Source organism: Cynocephalus volans, chromosome 7 (genome assembly GCF_027409185.1).
Source record: "Cynocephalus volans isolate mCynVol1 chromosome 7, mCynVol1.pri, whole genome shotgun sequence".
NCBI lineage: Eukaryota > Metazoa > Chordata > Mammalia > Dermoptera > Cynocephalidae > Cynocephalus > Cynocephalus volans.
This window is the reverse complement of record NC_084466.1, coordinates 102013184-102037387: the sequence shown is the minus strand read 5'-3', so window position 1 is coordinate 102037387 and position 24204 is coordinate 102013184. Positions and strand designations below refer to the sequence as shown.

The 24204-nt window shown below is 36.0% G+C and overlaps 1 protein-coding gene across 6 annotated transcripts in view; it reads right to left on the bottom strand.

Annotated features, from left to right (window-relative positions):
• The window catches only part of CTNNA3 (catenin alpha 3), a 1664900-nt gene that overhangs the window by 777135 nt on the left and 863561 nt on the right, over nt 1-24204 (bottom strand). For all 6 annotated transcript variants that reach the window (XM_063101675.1, XM_063101678.1, XM_063101679.1 and 3 more), the window contains 2 exons: nt 19998-20078; nt 11692-11844 (listed from right to left, as the gene is read on the bottom strand). In XM_063101675.1, coding sequence (XP_062957745.1) covers nt 11692-11844; nt 19998-20078 — 234 coding nt within the window. The remainder of the gene's footprint in view (nt 1-11691; nt 11845-19997; nt 20079-24204) is intronic.

The following is a 24204-nucleotide window of genomic DNA, read 5'->3' as shown; positions in this document are numbered from 1 at the left end:
TCATACAGAACAATTACACCTCAATAATAAAGAAGGCAACCCAACTTTAAAAATGGGCAAAGGATCTAAATAGATATACAAATGAACAATAAGCACATGAAAAGATGTTCAACATCATAACCCATCAGGGAAATGCAGAGCCAAGCCACAATGAATTCCACTTCATACCCACTAGGTGACTATAATCGAAGGCAAATAATGTGTTGGCAAGGATGTAAAGAGCTGAAACCCTTATACATGTACTGCTGATGGGAATGTAAAATTGTACAGCCCAGCATAATTAGAAAATAGTCTGGCAGTTCCTCAAACTGTAGAAACATAGAGTTATCACATGACCTAGAAACTCTACTCCAAGGTACATACCCAAGAGAAAGGAAAACATACATCTACACAAAAACTTGTACATAAATGCTCATAAGAATTATTTATAATAGCCAAACAGTGGAAACAATCCAGATGTTCATCAGCTTATGAACAGATAAATAAAATGTGGTGTATCTATACAACAGAATTAGCCATAGGAAGGAATGAGGTACTGGCATATGCCACACGTGGCTGAGACTCGAAAAGATTATGATAAGTGAAAGAAGCCATTTGTATGTAATATCCAGTATAAGAAAATCTATAGAGACAGAAAGTAGATTAGTGGTTGCCTAGTTTATTTTTCTTTTTTTTTTAAGATGACTGGTAAGGGGATCTTAACCCTTGACTTGGTGCTGTCGGCATCACACTCTCCCAAGCGAGCCATGGGCCGACCCAGTGGTTGCCTAGTTTTGAGGAGATAAAAATGTTTTGAAACTGATTGTGCTGATGGTTGCACAACCCTGTGATAATAGGAAAAAACATCCAAATGTACACTTAAAATGGGTACATTGTATGAGGTATGAATTATATCTCAATAAAGTTGTTATAAAAAAGATGTTCAATATCATTAGTAATTAGGGAAATATAAATTAAAAGCATAATGATAATACTATATACATATTAGAATGGCTGAAAAAAAATTTGACAATACCAAGTACTGACAAGGATGTTGAGCAACCACAATTCTCTGTTAGTGGGTATGCAAAATAGTCTAGCCACTAGACTATTGGCAGTTTTTCATAAAGTTAAACATACATGTACCATATGACTCAGCAAATCCACTCCTGGGTCTCTGTCAAAGAAATGAAAATGTATTTACAAACAGAAATCTATACTCTTATTCCTCAATCTAAAATATGTCAGTCCTTCTGTCTCTAAAATTCCCCTCTCTATTTCTCCTTTTGCTGATTCAACTTTTAACCCAAAAAATCCTCTTTGGTTCATACCTTAGAAGCCAGTTCCTCAAAATTGGAATGTTTTTATCCTAAACTAACTGAATCCCCATAGATGTTCCCATAGGACTCAGTAGTTCATACATCACATCACTTATCACAACCACACACAATTGCCACTTCTTCTATTTACGTCTTTCGAATTGGTCAGATCCAAGAGGGCAGAGTTTATAGGAGGGTACTTCAAAAAGCTCATGGAAAGATTGGTATTATCTTTCAGTTCTATTTTTCATGAACTTTTTGAAGTACCCTCATATATCCTCTGTCTGTAACAGAATTCCCAGCATCCAACACAGCTCCTGCTTTTTAAAAAATATTTATTTCAGGAATAGATGACCTTTTGGCAACATAATATAAACTCTTTAAACATCACATTGCTCAGAAAGTAAAAACTTAAAGCAAACAGATATTCTCTTTTAACATAATGAGTAATAATTTGACTAAACAAATAATTGGAGTGAAAGAGTGAGAGGGAGACATTAGAGTGAAAGAGAGAGAGAGAAAGTGTAGTACTCAGTTACTGGCCGATTCAAAGCACAAAAGTCAAACTCTCATTGATGTTCTGCTTTTCTTTTGCAACTCCATGCTTAATTTCACAAAAATGTCAAACTGGTTTAGAAAACCCGTTTCTGCATGCAGCTTATACTTTAGAAAAAGTGATCAGTGGAATGCAGAGTAAATTTGACTTTGTTTTTCAGAGAGCATTTTTTTTTAAAGCACCAAATCTAACACTTCTATCTTTCAGAAAGTGCCAAGCTTAATTAATTTTCCCACGAAAGTGATTTCCCGGGTATACACAGCTACAGCATTAACTAGGTTAATATGCATATGAATGATCATTTGGCAAGGTCCCTCTTCCTCTCTCCTGACCCTTACCCTAACATTTCTTACAAGCAGCGGAGGGGATAAAGGGAAACAGATGTTCTCCTCTGTGCTCCTGTCTTCAATTTCCCTCCTAACTAATTCAAGGTAGATCACTACAGGAAAGAAAACTGGGAGGAGCCTACTTCCCTAAACCAAGTTCCCTTCTTGTATTTTACCAGGTAGCTGCAATATCTGATGGTCACCAACAGGACATCCTCCCAATCTTATCTAGATTTCTGACAAAAATCCATCTTGTTGAACCTTATCTTTCAAAACTGGACCCTAGAGCAAAAATTGCAAAACTGATGGTCCCTGGCTTTTCTTATTGGCACAAGTGATGGTACTGCATTTTTTGTTTAATTTTGCTTTAAATTGATTTAGCTCTCTACACTTAAAAATCAATAGATTTACATTAACATCTATATTTCTGAGTTCTTTTAAGAAATTGGAATGACTGACAACATTAGGCTTGAATTCGTGCACAGCCATAGCTGCCTGAGGCCGAGTAGAGGCTGACCCCTTGAGGTTGGACAGATGCTCTTCGTTTCATCACAGGCCCACCCTACCAAGCCCTTTCTTTTACTCATTACTCCTTTGTGCTCTACTGTAAGCATTTGAATTTTCCATCCCTACCTTAGGGATGCTCTGCACACAAAGCTGAAAGGGGGATGAGTGATGGGGAGGGGCACCCCTAAATGCATTTTATGTTAGAAAGAATATGCCTAACCAAATGCCCTGCAATTCTTCACTTCTATTAGAAACTCAATAGGCTTTTGTAGACTAACCAAGGAAGCCAAATAGTATACATAGCACTGATTAAAAGGCAAAATGTATTCCAAGTTCCAAACAATCAACTTACAAATGGACTACTTGTACTTTCTCATTAGGAAATGATGCCTGATTTCACTTAGGTCTTACATCCTGGGCTAATTACTAAGCACTAGCTAAGCAGTTACCTAAAAGTTAGAAAGGATGACTGCATGCAGAAGGAGTTCACAGGCATAAATGTGTGCTTCCAGCTTTCTGATTCTCTAGTTAGAGAAGGCAGAATGAGAAAAAACACAATCAACTCTTAGAACTTTTGTAGCTTAATGCACTTAACAGCAGATCTCTTGTCCACAAGCATATAGAAAGTTTTTTTTCTCCCCTCTTTAGATACAGAATAAAACATATACAAATTGGGCTCATTTTCTATTTTTAGGTTTATCGTGCTACCTTTATTCCTTTAATCTCTGGCATTAATAGCACCAAGTTGATTCATAGTCTGCCATTTATTAGCTGTGTAACCTTAGGTGAGTTACTTAATTTCTCTCAGCCAGGGTTTCCTTATCAGCAAAATGGTAATAATAGTATTTATCTCAATCATTGTGAGTATTGCTATAATAAGGTAACGAGTGTAAAATACTTTTCATGATACTGGTACACGTTTTATTCATTTTCCTTTATTTTCTCCCTTTATTTTCTTTTTATTATATTTTTTGAAAAGTTTTTTTTTTTGTTCTATGAAAGTTGTAAAATAACCCCTCCTCCATGATGTCTGGTCAACTAGCCTCCTCTAACCACCATCAAGTTACCTACATGTATAAAACAAATGAAAGAACTCTTCTCTCTGATTTCTAGAATCTTGAATGCCAGGAATGGAGAAGATTATTTTAACCCTCCCTCTTCCATTTATAGAAAAAAAAAAAAAACTGAATTCCAGAGAGGTTTAGTGATTTGCTAAATTCATAGAAGTAGGGGAGTAGAACTCATCTGTTTTAAAACATAAAAGACAAAAATGGAACCAGGTCTCAAACAGTAGAGCTCTGCTGTGGACTGAATGCCCTCCCCAAAACTCACTGCAAACTTAATCTCCATTGTAACAGTACTAAGAAGATGGGAAATCCTATTATGATAACTGAAAGGTGGGGCCTTTAAGAGGTGATTAGATTATGAGGACTGTACCCCCATAAATGGATTAATTCATTGATGGTTTAATGAGTGGCCATGGGCATGGATCTAATGTTTTTAAAAGGACAGCAAGTGAGGATGTCAACTCTCCTGCTTAGCCCATTCTCTCCATGTGATACCCTGCATTGGTGTAGTCACCACCAAGAAAAGGCCCTCACCAGATGTGACCCTGGACTGTGGACTTCTCAGCCTCTGAACTGTAAGAAATAAATTTTATTTCTTTACAAATGACCCAGTTTCAGGTATTCTGTTACAAGCAACCAAAATTGTAGGGACTCACTATATATATATATATATATATATTTTTTTTTTTTTTTTTTTTTTTTTTTTTTTTAATTTAGTGGAATAGTGAATTGATTAAAAGGAATAGATCAGCCCCAACTTGAATGATCAGGCTGGTGATTAAAGCAACGTTTGGCTTCTAGATCTGGTATTATTCATCAGTAATTTTCAGTAGCATGTTTGTTAATTCCTGGTCAGATACAATCATGAGAAATACTGGGAAGTTTCCAGTTTGAGAGAAGTTTCACACACCAATTAATTGTATGTCAAAACTTTGGGTACATAATTTCAGTGGGGGATTTTGCACATGCCAACGTTTGGACTACTGACGTTGCTAAAAAACATTTTTATCTGTATTTGAAAGTTGGATACAAGCTTCCAACAACTAAAGTATATTTGAAAATTATATTATTAAATGAAATTTTCAAAAGGCAAACTTCATTGTTCTGCAGGGGTACCTGCAGAATCAAGTGATCTCTCTCAAAATAAGATTTTTGGAAAAAAAGTAAAGAAATGAAAGTGAAGAATGCTAATGTTCACTAAACAACAATGTCCACATCATGTGGTATTTGGTACTTTAATGTGTTATCCCATTGGATCCTACTATTATCTTCATGTTACAGTGAACTGTAACCTGTGCAGGGCAGAAACAAGACATATTAAGTGACTTTCTCAAGAACATCTAGCCAGGATTCAAATAAGTCTGTCTCCATATTTCACACTTTATTCAGTAAATCATGATGTTCACCATCTGTTAAGATTTTTTTATAGGATTAATGGACATTCTACTTTATTTTTTTACTGACTAATTTGATCAACATTTATCGAAGTCTGCATTCAGGCTAGGAAAATGTAAACGAAGGCTCCAGACAGTATTCACAGGGTCCAGCACAGTATATGGCCTACAGCAGGCACTGAAGACATATTTATTGAATGAATGAATGAAGATACTCCTGCCCTCAACTTGCTCATCATCTATCTGGAACCGCACTATCCAATACATTGCCACCAGCCATGTGGCTATTGAGCACTTAAAATGTGGCTGGTGTAGATTAAGATAAGCTGTAAGTGTAAAACACATCTCACATTTCTGAGACTTAGCACAAAAAAAGAATGTGAAATGTCTCATTAATGGCTTCAATATTGACAACACATTGAAATGACAATGTGTGGGGCACTTTGGGTTAGGTAAAACATATTAAAATTAGTTTGACCTGTTTGTTTTTTAGCGTGGCTATTACAAAATTTAAAACTATGTATGTAATTGCCTTCTATTTCTATTGGTCAGCATTAACATAGTGCCAATAAGTCCTGAGACACTTACTTTTCTGCTCCAATTCCATAGTATTATTCTCTCTTTGATGAGTTAGGTTTTAAATGCAGTCCTATTAAAAATGCCAACCTATGCTTCTGAGATTAGAGTCAATCAGTGGGGGTTGGAAATTTTTATATCCAGATGTAAAATAGTCCATACACACACTCTCCTAACATATGATTTCCTTTTAGACCCTTCACTCATGAGAAGCTTCTGCAGCTCTCCAAATCCATTATTGAATCCAGTTTTACAAAATGAAGTCTAACCTCTTTACCCTAGCAATCAAATATTCAAGGCTATTCATCAACTGCCTCTATCCCACCTCATGCTCCTGCCAACTTAGCTATCTAGATTTCATTTTTACTGTATTCCTAGAACACAGGAACAAGCACTGTACTTTAATTCATGCTGTTGTCTCCACTTGGAGCCCTATTTTTTCAAATTCAACTCCTGCCTAGTCTTCAAGGTTTAACTTAACTATTGCTTACTTCATGCTGAATTACCAAACTACTCTATCCCACATAGTTTTCTCCCTCCTCTGAATCCCAAAACACTAATATTCCATTTGAAACCATCTACACTTGACTGTGGAAAGTCTCTTTTCTATAATTGAATCACTTTGCCTATATTCCAAAGACCATAAGTGGAAAATTTATAAAGAAATCTCTAAAACATGGAAAGGAACTTACTGTACATTCAGGTTAGGCTTTTAAAGGTCATATTCAGCCACATCTTTTTAGTTGCTGAGCAGTACATAATCCAGGGAGTGAGCAGTCACACAGGTGAGTTCTGTTCTACATAAGCAAAAGCATTCCTGACTTCGCTGTAATGTCCCCTCCCCACCAAAAGAGGACAGCTGCCAAGATGCTCACTAAGAACAGTTGTTGGTTTGTGTACAAGTGTAAATATGGGTTTGTTCTTTTTAATTTTTTTTTCCTTTTGAGGGGGAGAAGGAGGAAGATTGGGATGGGAATCTAAAAGCTGTTTTTATTTATAACCGAACATAACCTTATTTGTGAACAGATGATCAATTAAAGCAATGTGTGAAACTTGAATAGCACTCTGTGAAAAAGCAAAGATATTAGTAGAGCTGATAGCAATCAGCACTTCTTGTAAACACCAAGAGTCCCCTCTAAAGCCTTCTCTTTTGGCACTGGGATTTTGCTAAATCTGGCTCGCCATTTTGCAAGTGGGAACAATCAGCTTTGCAGGTTGTGGGGAAGTATTATAATTAAACGTCCACCCACTTTTTCCATTGTGATGAAAGGCTCCCATGAAACTTGCTAAAATAAGGTGCATCAAGAGAGATGAATTTTCGATGAGTAAGTCAAAGCACTGACGAAGCTGGCTTTTCATATAGAGAAACTTCTCTAATTTATAGAAGATTTTCAGACCTCGATCATTAACACTGTCATAATTAATGATAATTAATATGGTAAAACCAACGTGGCAATCTGAAAATTTTACTATTTTAGTTGGTAACAATTGTAGTGTTCAGCATGAAATGACTTGCTGAGAACAAATTACAGTGTGATTCAAAAATAATAGAATTTTTAAAAAAGCAATTTTAGAGAAAAAATTAGTCATTAAAATAAACAATGTATTTATTGAATGTAATGGTATTCTTCTGAATAATAGTTATATCATCACAAGAAAGTGACAAAGCATATCTCTGAGGTGGCAAAGTACCTTAAGGATGTTATTGAATTGTCATAAACTCTTTCTGAGAGATCTGGAACAGGGTACTTTTGATGATTAATGACAATGGAATTTATTAATATCACTGAAGAATTATTTCAAAGTACCCATGTGTGATAGAGTAGGGAGGTACTCTGCTTAATAACTGAGTTCAGACATAGATCTCAAGTTCAGTTACTGAAATCTCCAAAGTCAACTTTTGAGAGAGAAAGAGAACTGAGTTGGTATTATGAATATTTTTCTTCATTCGTTACAAATTTATTGAGCCCTAGCTTGACTGCTGTTAGAGGAGGCTGAAAGCAATAAAAGATAAAATCTTTACTCTCTGGAATATTTTTATCATTAAGATAAAATTTATATTTTTATCTTTAAGATAAAATTTATATTTTTCGCTTCCTTTTTAATAGGTATTATTGATGGAGGCCAATAGAATTAATTGTGCCCTAAGTCACCAACAGGGTGAGATCAAACTACTGGGGAGCATAATTCAATGAGCACATTTGTCATAAAGTGCTAATCACTATGTTAAGATGACTTTTAAAATGCCGAACTCTTGACTCCTTATCATTCCCACTGTGGCTCCATGGATCCAAAAGTACAGAATAACCTGGATGCTTAAAGTAGGAAAAGCTTTGCATAATAGTTACTCAGTTCAGCATAACTATAAAATGAGCCACAAAGATCTACATCCTCCAGTTATTGCACACCCTGGGTTTTATAACCACATTTCACTCATTTTTTGCCTTGTGTTCAGTTACACTTTTACTATCTTTTCGTAAAACTTACAAATTAACCATTATTTAAAGAGTTCCTTTAACGGCATAGAGTTTTTCTTCAAAGATCTGATAGGAATTCTTTAAAAAATATACTCTTTTTTCCATTTTAGTCTTCCTTCTACAAGTTCACTGATTTTAGATTTCACTGACAAACCGAGTTGAGTTATCAAAACCCAGACATGTTGAAAATAGGTTTTTCTTGAAGTCATTTAGAATTGAAGACTTTCTGCCCTGCTATGTCAAATTACCCAGCTTGGGAATACGATGGGTCATATGTGCATGTTTGTGTAGTGGGGTGTGTGGAGTAGGGAAGCTGGGGATTGGTAAGCAATCCATACAAGGAGAACTCACGATGTCCTCTGAAACTGATACATCTACATTCACGTATTTCTCAGGACTCTGTCATAGACACTTCTGTCTCAATGTTTAAAGTAAATTAAGGATGATTTTCTCTGTTGCTTAGGTTAGGCAGCTCCTTTCAAAAAAAAAAAATATATAGTACTCTTTTTCTTCCTCTTTTTCTTGATACAAACACACAAACAGAGAAAAACATTCCAGTGTGCAAAGCACTATACTTAGAAGCCACTTCACTTTTCTCCTGTTTCTATATCTCTTAGGAAACCAGAAATCTCTCAATTGAAAGAAATAGTTACTAGATCATAGAATTTTAGAAACTAGGAGTGACCTTAGACATTATCTTGTCTACAGTTCACTTTACAGATAAAGCAAATGAAACCCTAAGAAGAGAAATGTAGCGGATTAAAAGTGGCCACAAATACTTTGCTATTCCTTCCACTGACAGGTAGGCTCATCACTTTCCTCCCCTAGTGTCTGGGCAGCATCTGTGATTGTTTTGACCTACAGAATGCAGTGGAAGTGTCATTCTGCCAATTTCTGGGCATAAGCCTTAAAAGAATGGCAGCTTCTACTTCTTGCCTCTTGTTTGATCTTGGGACTTCTCATCTCAGAACTCAACAAGTATGCTGTGACAAGCTGAAGCCACATGGAGAGGCCATGTATTGTACTGCTGCTCCAGTTGGCAACCACAGCTGAGCCCCCAGGTGACAGTTAATGTGCACGTTCAAGCATCTTGTATGTCCAGCCTAGGCAAGCCTTGGGTGGGCTCCATCCCCAGCCCTAGCCAATACCTGACAGCAATCACGTGAGAAACCCTACACAAGAATTGCCCAACTATGCCCAGTCAACCCATATTAGTGAGCAGTAATAACAAATAGTTGTTTTAAGCTACTAAGTTTGAGAATGGTTTACTGCATAGTAAAAGATCCTTGGAAGTGACTTAGACCAAAGCTTCTAGGTAATACCAGCATGAGAATCAGATCTCAGATATCACTCTAGATCTGGCATAATCAGAGTTAAGGGAACATAAAGAGTTAAATAAGACTCATTCTTACTCTCCTAGTAGTTCATAATTCCAAAGCTTTTATTCTTTAAATATGCACATCGAATACAGAATTTTCAAAATCCTTAAACATTTAGGACAAATTCTTAGAGCTCTGTCTACATAATAGTAAGTCATGATTTGGTAATAAAGTAGTATTTCCAAGTGTTCCTAGAGGGCAAAACCTAAGCAATATGTCATGGAAAAAGAGTTCCTTTGGTAAACTGATTTGGAGAAACTCTGGCTTAAGTTAAAGAGGTCTCTTTACTTCAGGATTTTTCAGGAATGTCAAATCCCCAAGAAGAGTTATTGATAGAACTCTTTTTTCTAACATTGTTTGACCAAGGCATCTTGCTTCATTGAGCACCTTATGAGATTTAAGTTTCACAGAAACATTAAACTGAGAAATAGGAATAGGGATGCAATTTTATCAGCAGAAAACAAATTTTACTTTCAGAGTATTTAACAAAAAAACATTGTTTTCATAATTTTGTGTGCTTTCAGCTTAGAGAACACATTTTTAGACAAAACTTTTACGACTGTGAGGGACTATGCTTAGTTAGGTACCTTTGCTCTGTCCTCTAACTTTTAACAATCTCTTGTGGGTATAGTTAATAAGTATTTGAGGAATGAGTACATGCAGGAATAAATAAAACTATTTAAATAATAAATAATTGAATCAATTAATTAAAAATTATAAACCTGAAAATCAGCTTTGACTCTAATTAGGCTGCTTTGGGTTTTGTATGTTTCTTTTCATACAAGGCAGATTGGAATTTTAACACCTGCCCTATCTCTGAGTTCTTGGGATGTTCAAAGGAGACTTAAAGTTGGAGGTGGGGTAGTTTTAGGGCTGAAATGATCTTAGTAATCATGTATTCATCCACTCCTTTCATTTTCTATTTATGGAGACTAGGATCCAGAAAGAGAGTTGATAGTGCAAATGCTATAGCTACATTGGAATCCTCCTTCCCAATGAATCCACATTAAGATATTAGGAAGGTCTTCTTTTCTTATTAGCTATTACATTGAATGCTGTGATTCTAATGCAGATGGGGATCAATTCTCACTCACGGTTTTACAAGCAATTTTGGCCACAAAGACATATCTCACCACAGAGTTTACAACTGGTATAGGAAGAAGGTGTGGCAGTCAAAACATGTACTAACCAGCATGGCATGGGCATTGACAAGCAGAATGCACACCAGCCATGAACAACTGGTACGGCTCTGCCGATGAGTTCCAGCTGATTATCAGCTCTGGTATATAGATCTAGTAAATTGCAGCTGTACTTTCCTACCACTGGTTTCTGACCTTGTGAGTACTATCATCTTACTTGTGTTGCAAATTCTTTCATTCAGGTTCTCTCTAATACTGTAGCTGTATTATTGGTGTCCATAATACAATTGATTTCATTATCTTTCTCTTGGGAATCTCCCAGCACTTCATGGCTCCTTCAGATGTGGAGAGCCACCATGCTCTCCGAAACATGGACAATTCCCATATCTCCAGTTTCCAAGCAGAGGGCTCTATAGTTTTATCATCTCCTTTTGCCCCTATTGGGACATGGGTCAATCCACCACTCCCACTTAATTATTCATGGATCTCTCTACCTTTACATATCTACACCTTTGTTCTACAGTCATGCTACATAGTTGAATATGATTTGAAAGGCTGAAGGAGTAATAAAGCCATGAAAAGATGGAAGAGAAAAAATAAAATAGCACGAGACAGAGTATTTGATACTTTTAAGTTAGAATGGGAAAAAATATATATTTGCAAGGATAAAAAGAAATATCCACATTTAGCCAGTTCTTTTGTGTAAATCTGATAAAATATTCATTTTTAAAAATAAAGCACTACTGAACATAGTTTCATAGTACTTTCTAAATACATTATTCCTTTTTTGAGCCAATAGGGGATGGTTTATACTGTGTGACATATACACCTTCTATTACCTTGGCCCAACTCTGCTACATTTTCAATATGTTGTCACAAGTTCTTATTTGAGTATAATTCAATTGTAAATGGGAAACAGGAGCCTCATTGTCCTAGATTTAAAGTAGTTACAGTTCTAGCATGCTTACTTACCTCTACAAGCCTGCTGGTGTGTTCATGAAATATCGCAGCATATTCTTTTATTTCCTTTTCCCGACCATTCTTAGCAGCTTCAATGAGAACCAAAAGTGGGACTGTCGTATCCAAGAAGGAGTCTGACACATGATCTATAATAGCCTTGCGGAGCTGAGGAGAAATTAAAAATTTAGGCTTTCTTTTTTTTTTTTTTTCAGGAAATAGTTCATGTTATTTCCTATCCTTACATTTTTTGCACAATCCCCAAAATCATAATATTTAAGACTGTGTATGAATGGTCCTTACAAAACTAAAGCAAACAAAATATCCAGGAAAAAAATTATCTAGCAACAGGTTTCTTGCTCTCAAAAGTCACTAATTTTTCTGAATTTGCACTTAACCCAGAAGTAATATTACATGGTAATACTTCTCTATTTCTTCTCAGAGAAATTGCACTAGAATGTTTATGCATGTGTACAAACAACATTGTACATCTTGTATTCTCATAATTACAAAATTACAAAATGTTTTCTACCTTGTTGGAGGAACTGATGATAAATTTTGATTAGCTAAATTGTAGACTTCATGGTAATTAAACCAAGTTAAATCACTGATTATGCCAGTTGATAGCAGATTAATAGAGCAAGAAGAATAATAAATGAGTTTGATGCCCAATTTTCCCTATTTGCATTAATTGTTCTTGCCCTCACACCTTAAATTATTAAACAACTATAACATTCTGCTACAATTAGTTCTTTTAAATTAGATTACATGTAAGCTTATAAATGACAATCAGGCAATTATTCTACTCAGCAAATATTTTCTGAGATTTAAAACTTCAATGGAAAATTAATTCACTGTATTTATATAATATTGTGGTTTTAAGGATCACAATATCCTGAAATGTTTTATTAACAATGTAATAACTATGAATGGGCCAAGAGGCTTTTGGATCAACTCCCTCTTTTAGTTTCATGGCCTCTATACAATAAAACAAAGAGGTAAACAGCTATCAAACAGGAAAGTTATAATCTACTTTCTGTGAGAAGTCTATTTTAAGGTATGTTTTAAGCCAATAGACACTTAGCCTAGTTTTACATTAAGTGAGAATTAGTAGTAATACATTTTCAAGGAGCTGAATGATAGAGCTGCATTTTTTCAAAAGCATTGTCTTTCTATAATAATTATAGGATAATAAATCCATAAATAGATTTCTGTGAGAAAATAAAAAACCTCTGCCCAAGATGGTAGAGCTTGCTCAGAAGAGTTGTGAAATTTTCCAGCTACCAAGAATTTCACAAGGCTGCAGAAAGATCCCCAAGGAAGGATTCTGCTTAGCATGCAGAAAAGCAAACCACTAATGGCAACTAATTAATATTTACTGCACTTATTAGAACAGAGTGTAGAGTGCTAAGGGGTTAGAAGAGGAAGATCTTAAGTGAATGAATAATGTGTTTGTAATCCATAGGGAGTGGAGCAGTGGTTGTGTAAGTTTCAGATACTAAGAGAAAAGTGGAAGAAATCTCTCAGAGGGGAAACAGTTTTCAATGACCATCCCTTGCGTCTATCCTCTTCTTTCATTTGTAGCTGAGACATATAGAAGGAGGGCTGAGAGAAGATCTACTCTAGAGATATTCCATTGAGAGCCAGCATACGAGAGGTAACTCAAGCCGAGGATGTGGATGGAAACACATAGAGGGAAACACACAGTGAGGAGAGGTCCAATAGTAAAATTTTAGAAAACACTAACATTTATGAGAGTCATGCAGATGGAAGAGCGGGACCTAAAACAAGACTGAGATAATGGCAAAAAAAAAAAAAAGAAAGAAAGAAAGAGATCAAATTACCAACAGCCAAAAGACAAACTTTCAAATAGATTTGTCAATGCTCTCCAAATGTACTTATACTACCAAACATAATTATAATATTTACATCATGGACTTGTTGAGTCTTCTTTTCTGTGTATATGATTTTATCTAATTCAGCAAATATGTTTGAAAATTCACCTTTCTACCAAGAGCAGAGTATTGTGAGAAATGTCAAGATGAAAATGAATAGGGTCTTATAATCTAGTGGAGGATTGAGTCATTACATATTACAGTAAAGGAAACCAGGAGACTGGCAGAAAAAAAAAAATTCAAGAAGAGAATAGGCTTAGATAAATCAATTTTTTAAAAAAAACACAAGATTTTCTATAGGGTTTGACTACTAAGAGGTTATTGATAAACTTAGCAAGAGCAGTTTAAGTAGAAAAGTGGAAAAAGAAGTCTTATTGCTATGGTTTGAGAGTAAACAGAACACAAAGAGGTAGAGACAGTGAGTACAAACTCCTGTTTCTAGCAATTTGATTGTGACATCAAGAAACAAGACCTGGTATTAGCTATAGTGAGACACATATTTAAAGAAGGATTTTCTTTTATATAAAAGACTTTGATAGAATTTCCCATTTGTAACTATACCCAAAAAGTCAGATTACCCTCTTGTGCTTTTCAAGAAACGTATACTGGTTTATGACCAAAGCAAGAATCTAGAGAGATGGAGAACAACTGTTGTCTCACACTGTGCCAACCTTTGTAATCTTTGCCTCATGATGGAACGAAATGGCCAGAAGTTACTTGTGTTAGGCATGAGTGAAACCTTGAAGAGATGGCACACAGTCAGCAGGCAAGGAGGTATCCCTCCCACTGAAAGCACCTTTACCCATGTAAACGATGAACAGCACTAATGAATTCCACCAACCCACAATGTTCTCACCAGTCCCTGTCTGACTCGCGGATTCCTGATCCTTTACCTTCACAGTCTGAACTATGCTTATGGACTACGTTAGAGGATTCAGGTGCCTTACATCTCATCCTCTGCACCTATCTTTGATTTCACCTGTTGCTGTGAGAAACAGTTCCACGTCCTGTGAAGATATCCCATGCTTCCTGTGTACATTCCATGCTTCTCTTTGTTATTGTCTTGGGGCCTGTTCCAAGTCTCTGTGAGATTTTAAGCCCAAGCACAAACACAACCTTGAAGTTCTGCAGAATCCATACCACTGGGGACGATCCCCACCCAGTGGGAACAGGAACTACTGGATAAAATTCCTAGCCTCCATACACTGGTCAGATAATCCTTGGAAACATGCTGTTGTTTCTCAGAGGTCCTTAAGCTCCTGTTGCCTATAGCAGCAACTTCAATAGCATATCCTTTCTTCATCCCCTACCCCACTTCTCGTGTTCTCTTACACTTGCATCTGGGAATCTCCTCCCAAATCAAATATCTGCAGTTTGGTCTGGGTCGGAGGCTCTGCGTTCAAGGCAATCCAGTCTAAGACAGGCACCTTTCTTTGTCATTTACGTTGTCTGGTCATGCACCAAGTGACAGACTCCAGTGTCCTACATACACTACTACTCATGGATGATCATACTCTGCCCCTTCTGCTTTGCACACCGCTGGGTTGGTGCTGCCATGGCTTCTATTATGCCGCCTGTGAAAGAGGACTTATTATGAGATAGAAGTCGAAATGCAGATGGGGATAAGATATTAATAAAGTAGAATGTTATGCTAAGTAATTTTCTTTATAGGTTCTGACATACATATATGGGATTTTTTTTTCATGAAATTGCACAGTCATCTATACCTATGGATACTACTTAAGACGTCTGTATCTTACCTATTTCCATATTATTTTCCTGCCCAAAGGCATACTGCATTCCTTTCTCTTGGGTGACATACAAAAAAGGTTTAAAGAAGAAACCAATATGCCAGTGTAGAAACTGAAGCCACAGCACTAAAATCTGAAGTTAGTGGGATGCCAATAGGAGTTAGAGGTATATATTTTCAATAAACACCTATTTGTGGCCAGGCATAAAAGAAGTCAGAACAAAACCAAACCAAGGTGCTTTTCATCCTTTCTCATTACAGTTTAATAAAAGGCTTTGAGACATCAATTTTTTTTATTTCCCACTGATGTAAGTGGTTTGGGATCTCAAATTATATATTTCTCTATAATTGAAACCCAAAAGGGAAAGCCCTATGTGAAAACTATAAGAAAAAAAACCCCACCAACAAATAAAGGAATAGAAAGAATAAAATTGTGAGAGGAAGAGAAATGAAAAAAAGAGAAAGTGTTTCAGAAAAGAATCATCCTTAGGAAACTAGAAAAATGTATATGAAATATATTAATGCCATTTTAATTTTAAATCAAATATCAAAATATGATTTTCAAAGCTTAATTTATTAATAGGAACAAAATCAACTAATAATTAATTCAGTGTATTCCTACTGTGTCAAGTTAGTGGAACTTGTATCTTGTGTATACTTAACATTATTTGATGACAAAAATGATGACTAGGAGGTTTAAGAGCCTACATATTATTTTCTGAGTATTGCACTGGTACTACAACATGAAAAAGAGATGGATCTAGCAATTCAGCAACTCAGCAACTAAAGAATCAATCAAGCTTTTGTTTTATTTGTTTGTTTATTTTCAGCAGAATCCTATTTTACTTGGCATACCTCATCCTTACTTTGGCATTTATGAAATATAAGACAATTTTTTTCTTAATATACACAAATAAAATTTTAACCTGCCTTTAGTAAAATCAAATGTATGTTTTGCTCTACATAATACAATAAAAAATGGAATATATTTGATAGTTTTAATTTTTTTAATGGAGTAAAGGATGTTTAAAAATCTTTCTTCTTTGTTGAAAGTTCCAATAGGTATGCAGTTCTTAAATGAATGATGGAAAAGAAGGCTAAAGGAAGAAAAAAATTTAAATTCAAAAAAGCCTGTAAAATAAGAAATAAGGAAGAAAAGCATTTATGATGGTAAAATTAGTGTACTAGGCACTAGGGGTTCTGAAGGTGAATTGACCATTGTTCCTGGGCCCTGGTCTGGTGGTTACAAACACAGGCTAGGGTTGGATGGGTGGACATGGGCTCGGACCATATCTCTACCAGTAAGCTGGGTGATGTTTGGTAAGTTGACTCTCTTTAGAAATTGAGATAATAATACCATGGCACTATTTCTTATTCCAGGGATAAAAATCAATAATGTAAGAAATCCATTTGGTAGAGAGCTTTGGAAAGCTTCTACTAAATGAGTGATGTTGTCATAACTATCATTATAAGGACTCAAAATCCAGTGGGAAGAAAAACCATTAAAAAAGAAAAAAACAAAATACAAACAGAATAGGATCACTGCTATAATAAAAGTACACATGCTATGTGTACTTTGGAAAGAAAAAGACTAATTTAAGCTAGTGAAAATAGCGAAGATTTCGTGGAAGCAGCAGTGTTCACACTCTTCTTGAACTTACTCAGTGGGTTGGGATTACGGGTTGGGTGGGGGGAGTAAGAAGAGTGGGTGGAGAGGGTTCCAAGATGAACAAGCCATTTACGCACAGGCGTAAGCATCTTCGGGAAGGAGGTGATGGGGACACTGGTGAATAGTAAGTAGACTCTTCAGTCAAAGGATGGGCTAAGTTGTTGGTGTGATGCGGAGGAAAAACAAGAAGAGGTGAAGGAGAAGAAACACAGGGCCAAATCGCGGAGAACCTAGAACAGCGCACCAAGAACAACGGTCTTTGTTAAAACAGGCAAGAAGATCATAGAGCAAGGAAGTTGAAACAAGCAAATACAATGTCACTTCCTAGAACATTTCATCTCGATGTCCCAAAATGTATAATTTGCTTCTCCTCAGATGTTTTTAAGCAATCTATGTCATTCCTCATAAAAGAAATTCAATCATTCTCTGAACCAATGCTAACATGTTTCTGTTTTACTGATGGAAAAGCAAAGGGTAAGAATAAAAGGGAAGGAAGATGGGCTCTCCTTATATTTTTTTACTAAAAATGGACAAATAAGACATCTAGAGCAAGAGGTGAACATTAAAGACTCCAAAGAAAAAATGTTTTAAGGACAGCGTTTTCTTCCTGTGAAAAATACTATATGCAAGATGCTTAAAACAAACTGTTGGATACATTTTGCAAGGATAAGAAGAGGTGGAGAGCACTCATGTTGCTGTTTTAACTAATTTTTATTACCACTTAAAAGTATGAACATCTTTATGAATGGAGGATGAAGTACTGGGTGGGGTGGGAAGGGCAGGTGAGGATCACGAGAAAGAATCATGGCAATTACCCTCACCAACACTGAAGATCATGGATGTCTCTAAAGATGGCTCCTAACAATGCCATCCCCTCCTGTCCATGTTTGCCACTTCTTCTACAAGAGAGAGGGTTTCTGCCTGCTTCTGTTGACCTAGGGTGAAATTTGTGACTGTTTTGACCTATGGAATACAGAGGAAACCACATTCTGTAACTTTGGGGCTCAGGCATCAAGAAGGAACGCCGGCTTCTAGCTCTCCTTTCTTGGCAACTTGAACAATCATGTAAGAAATCCAGGCTACCCTGCTGGAGAGGGAAGCCACATGCAGGGGCCCTAGAAGATTAGACACCACATGAAGAGAAGGAACAGGAAGAAGAGTTGAGGCCCCAAACATCCAGCCCAGAACCCAGCCACAGTTGCCATTTGACTGCTGCTACATGGGAAATCACAAGTGAAAATAGTGTAGAAACGGCCCTGCTGACCTTCAGCCAACCCAGGAATCATGAGATGGAATCATGGTTGTTTTTGTTGTTTGTGGTTGTTTGTTAAACATTAACAGAGTGTTGAAACAATGGAGATATTGGCCTGTGAAAACATAAGGAATTCTGATACCTTTAGAACACAATAGCTCTCTGCAAGCTAGAAATTTCTCCTTACACAGTAAGATTGCAAAAGAGAATACAGGATGCCCAATTAAATTTCAAACTCAGATAAACACAATCATTATTTTTTTTTAATATAAGTAGTCCCATGCAATATTTGAGGCAAAATTATACTAAATAATGTTTGTTTCCAATCTGAAATTCAAATTTCACTATACATCCTGTGCTTTTATTTGCTAAATCTGGTAATTTCACACACAAAGAATTTTACTTTCTTGACTTTTTCTTAGAAAAATAATGATTCCAAAAACTTTGGAAGTATAAATGTAGATTATCTTTTTATACATTACTTTGTTGACGGCAATATAGAGGAAAGAGAGAGGATGAGAGACACAATTGATAGCTCATAGAAACAACTTTTCCAAATCTTAGAAAGAGCAGTAAGGGTAGAAATCCTAAAGAAGATATAGAATAGAAATCATGCAAAAAGGAGGCAGGGTGGTTCCGAGGGTAAGAGTTTCTGAGCCCTGGTGTAGGTTCTGACTCAATGCCCCTTACTCCTTAGACAGGTCACCTCAGCACACTGGCCTGCTTTCTCATCTGCATTATAACACATGTAGTGCTAAGCTCCTTCCATCTATTACATTCCATGATTCTAAGTGCTGATGGTAGACACAGAATTCACATTAAAACCATAAAGTTGAGAAATTGGGTTTTTCACAGACTTAAAATTGTGTTTTTACAAGCTAAAGTTAACTGGCTTGGGATCTGTATTTATTCCATTTCTAAATCTGCTTCTGAATTAAAAGATTGCTCAGCCATTTTACTAAATCTACGCATTAAACTACAATAATATATTGCATTAAAAGCTTATGGATGAAAAGCTTTTTGCCCATCTTTTATGAGTTAATGGTGACTAAGTTAAAGTGCATGAGAAAAAAACTCTGATTATTAAATAGTGGACAGGAATGGAAAGCAAAGGTCTTGGAAAATAGCTAAGTCTTCATATTTCTGAAAAAAATTGAACTTGTGGCATAATACTGGTCTTCTAAATTATTTATTAAAATCCTTTCTAATCCTATGCCTCTGATGATTTAACATTTTTAAAGTAGCCTTAATTAAACAGAAATTAATTTTTGAAGCATCCTTATAAGAATTGGGAGAGGAAATTGGTAAGATCTCTGAATTACTAGCTGTTTCCTTTAAGCATTTGGATAACAAACTCAGTTTATAATGTAATTTACCAACATTCCCTCAAAACTTACTATGGACTGGGCACTGATACACATTTTTATTTAATCCTCACAGCCATTTTGTGTGTTATTAATTCCATTTTATAGGTTCGGAGGAGCTCAGAGAGATGAAATCTGTGCCCAAGATCTCATAATTGATGAGCACAGAGCCGGGATTTGAATACAATTCTGCCCGACATTAAGGCACACATTCTTTCTTCTACTTTATGTTTGCCACAAAAATGCCTGGAGTACATAAATATAGAAAGTATATATTTACTGTTCTTTTTTCCTGTTCTAAATTAATTTTTTTTAAAAAACAAGAAATAAATATTCCAGCAATAAATAAAAGTTTCAGTTTGTATGTGTGTTTGTCTCTCTCTTCCCTCACCTGTCTGCGAAGGTCTCTTGTCTTCTTGCACATGTTGTCTATAGCAATATTCAGGGTATTACTCCTTTCTTTTTTTCCAGTCTGCAAGGAAGAAAAAAAAATAGCATAGCAATGGTATCAAGTTAGTCTTTATCACTTAGCAATTTGTTTTCCAAATTTCCTTAAAATAACAGCTTGAAAATTCAAGAATAGGTTTCAAAACTGCTATGATATTGCATATGATTCATGAGCATTTAACTTAAGACTGAGTAGAACAGTGATTAAAGCTCTCATTATTTTCTTCTTTAGGCTTTTGCAATATTTCTGATACAGGGTTGGGTTGTATTCAGTATGGCAGCAGGCAGAGCATTATCTCCATGAAACTCTGATCTTCCTTCTTAACAAGTCAACTCTTTAGCTGTTAAGCATGCAATTATCTTAAAAGCATCAAATGCCCAATTTGTCAACTTCTGTGGGAGTTTCTGAAGTCATTTTCATGTTGTATTGTATAAGTTATGCAGAGCCATATTGGAGTTTTGCTAAACACTAAATAAAATATGCAGTGCAAATTCATACAATTTGCAAAACTTGACCACAATTTTAGCTGACAATATTCCAAGAACAAATTGTTTTAAGTAAGAACTGGACGCTGTTTTTGGCTCTTTAAGATAATTTGTACAATACCTTTTCACCCTTTAAGCAGAACAAGTTCTCCCTTAACCTAAATCTTTAGGCTATTAAACACGTAGAGAGTCACCTTGGTTGCTATTTTCTGTGTATTATTTTTGTGGGAGACAACTGGATTGAATCTAATCATACTTTTTCAGTGATATCTTACATAAAAGAGATTGGAAAAAATTACGTGGTTCACCTCTAGGAAAATTGCTGCTATTTAATTTAATAAACTGAAAAGGGCTCTTGAGAGGAGACCTTGAAAATAAAAAAGGCAAGTTTCAGCAGCTGATAACTGACGGATTTTACAGCATGGATTCCATGAAAAAGGAAACTGAGGCAAAGTATACATGAATAAGCATCATGTAAGACACTATCCTCACTAACTAAACTCATACATAAATCCATACCTTCAAGTGGAAAGACTCCTTAACAAGAAATTCAAGACCATCTATACTATCCTAACCTACCTTTTTAGTCTTATCTCAAGTACAGTAGCAATATTCCTATACTTTTCTATCTCTTCCTCCAAGTTCTTACATATAATGCACCTTTGACTTCAGAAAGTATCTCCCAAAACAACCTCTGTTAAAATCCTACCTATTCCTCAATGGTTTCCACAAAGAATTACCCCAACAGCCCTGCTCAAAAGTAAACTCGCACATCTTCTCATTCCAATGGAATTTTTAATATTACTCAGTATATCTGTGCATATTCATCACCCTTACAATACTGTCAGAATCTTGAAACGGGAAGGTATATTTTAACTTTTTTAATCCCTGATAGTGACTTACATAGGACTTATTAAATGGAGTTGACTAGTTAATAAAAGAACATCTTGATTCAAAACATGACATATTTTTATTAGGGGCCTACTGTATACCAGGAAGATGTCATACTAGACTCTGAGAGAGATTTTAGCATTTATCCCTCAAGGCACAGCTATAGCCTTCTATTAGGTGAAATCGCTTGTGCCCACCTAAACCTCATTTAGACTTAGACTTTCTCAGCAGCAGTGCTACTGATTTTTAAGGCATGAAAAATGACCACCACTTGAGACCATCCTATACACTACAAGATTTTTGACACCCATGGACCCATATCTACTAAATTCCAATATCAGCTCCCATACTGTGGCAGCCAAAAATTGGCACCACACATTTCTAGCTGCCTTCTATAGGAAGACACGTTTTATTTTTGAAAGAGAGTGTGAAATGTGTACATGATGGAAACTATGTATAGTAAAGGAAGGTGGAGGAAAAGAAAAGCAGAGATAGGAGAGACTGAGTTTAGGTCATTTCAATGAGCACCGATAAAAGTCTGGATATCAGAGCAAAGGTGGCAATTACACAGATGAAAGTTGTGGATAACCTCACAGCTTCTACACAACATTCTCCATGCTAGCAATAAAGATCTGTGAGAGTTAATTCAGGGCTATGTTAGGCAATGGCATAAACAGATACACAATGATCTAAGACAGTTTCTAATTTTACCTGAGGAACCAAGCCCTTATTCTTCAGTTTCATGCACTGTTAGCTCTTGGTTGTATCTCTTTCCACTTCGTGAAAGCAGAGATAGTCTATAGGGTCAGGAATGGGACAAAGAGACCCCCCACCCATACACACACACACACACACACACACACACACACACACACACACACACGCAATCAGAAATAATATGGGAGACTCCTGTTGTGTTGGCTGTAAAACCTCACTAGCTTCCTTCTGTGGTTTGATTCATCAGAACAACTAAAAGATGTCAGCCTTCTCAGAGCTAGCAGCAGAGGCATACAGAACTTTAATAAAGGATGACAGGAGGTGACAGCATGAAGAGATTCAATAAGGACTATAAGATCGTTTTCTCATTTCTACCCAGAGCTTAACCTTAGTGTAAGGGTCAAAGACATTTTGTTCTCTAGGTAATAATAAACAGTCCTTATCATTACAGGAAATATAAAGGTCTCCCTTCTTCCTTCCTTTTCTCTCCCCCATTCCCCACCTCCAAATACAACCACCTTTTTTCTTTTTCACCTCTAGCTTTTTATTGGATCCTTGCTATATTTATCCAGATTTATTTGGCTTCAGCCAAGCCATTTTATGCCTCTTTATTCCTTTTGCATGGCATAAAAATAAATAAAGCAAGGAGAAATAGCCCCGTCTTGCTTAAAAGCCCTCATTCCTTCTGTCCTCAAAGCCTTAACAAATCATCAAGCAATGAGCCAGGGCTAAAGGTGAATTCTGTGTGCTGAGGTAAGGGATGGAAAGGGCAGGATATTAAAACATACCACAGATAACAATCAGAACCAGCCTATATCCCAAGTGCTCAAAGGAGAGGACACTCCTTATAGGCATCCTTGACAAGAGCCATCATTAAGTCAGCACAGCCCTGCTAATGGAAAAGGGACCACTTACAGTGGAGTGTCAGGAAGAAAGACACTGCGGAGACATGGCACGATCAGCACTGTATAGGGAAAGCAGTCACATTCTGCCTCAGTAAATAAATTGCCAGGAGAGACTTTATTGAAAACAACAGTTCTGAGCATAAACTTCATTCAATTAAATTTCATTAACATTATTATTGCATATTATAAATATTGTCCTAATGTGATCCAGGCTTATACCTGTATAACCTTAACTATGAGTCTTTCCACTAATTTTGTTTCACCATTGCTCCTATGCAATGAAACACAGTTAACTGCAGTTTTTCTTGTGGTTCTCTTAAAGCTGCTCACACATTTGGAAAAAGTCTCTGTCTTTAAATAATCTCTCCTTGAATTATGCTGATCTGAGTGTTCCATCTGTTTTCTGTTGGGACCCTGCTGGGAAGAACTTTCTAACACTGTGTTGTTCAATATGGTAGCCACTAGTCACATGTGACTATTTAAATTTAAATATAAATTAGTTAAAATTAAATAACAATAAAAATTCAGTTCCTCAGTTCTTCAATTTAAAGTGCTTAATAGCCACAGGTGTCAAGTGGCTACACCACAGATATAGAACATTTTCATTATAGCAGAAAGATCTATTGGACAGTGTTCTAAAACATACATTTATTTGTTTATTCAAATATATAATGAGTTCCTACTTTTATGAAAGTTACCTTTCAATTAGATGAGAATAAATTAGTGAACAAGAAACAAACAAAAAATCCCAACCCTAAACTCACAAGCAGGTCTAATCATGCCCTTCCTTTGCTCTGAAACCCTTCACTCTATCCCCATTGCTGATAAAATTAAGAACAAACTCTTGATCATGATGTTCAAGGCCTCCTATGATCTACTCCCATATTTACTTATCAATCATTAATGAAATGACAATGCGTCCTTTATGTTGTATGCAATACAATCACAATTCAGGAACTCTGCTTCTATAAAAACCTCCATTTTTTACTTCTTTCTATTTCTGATTATGGACATATTTCAAGACGCAACTAAAAACTAAATTTTACATAGAGCCTTTGTTGATCATCTCAGTTGAAATTAATCACTCTCTTTCATGACACTTTCTCCTACTTTTTGTACTTTTTTTTTATAGCACTTGGTTGAATGAACTGT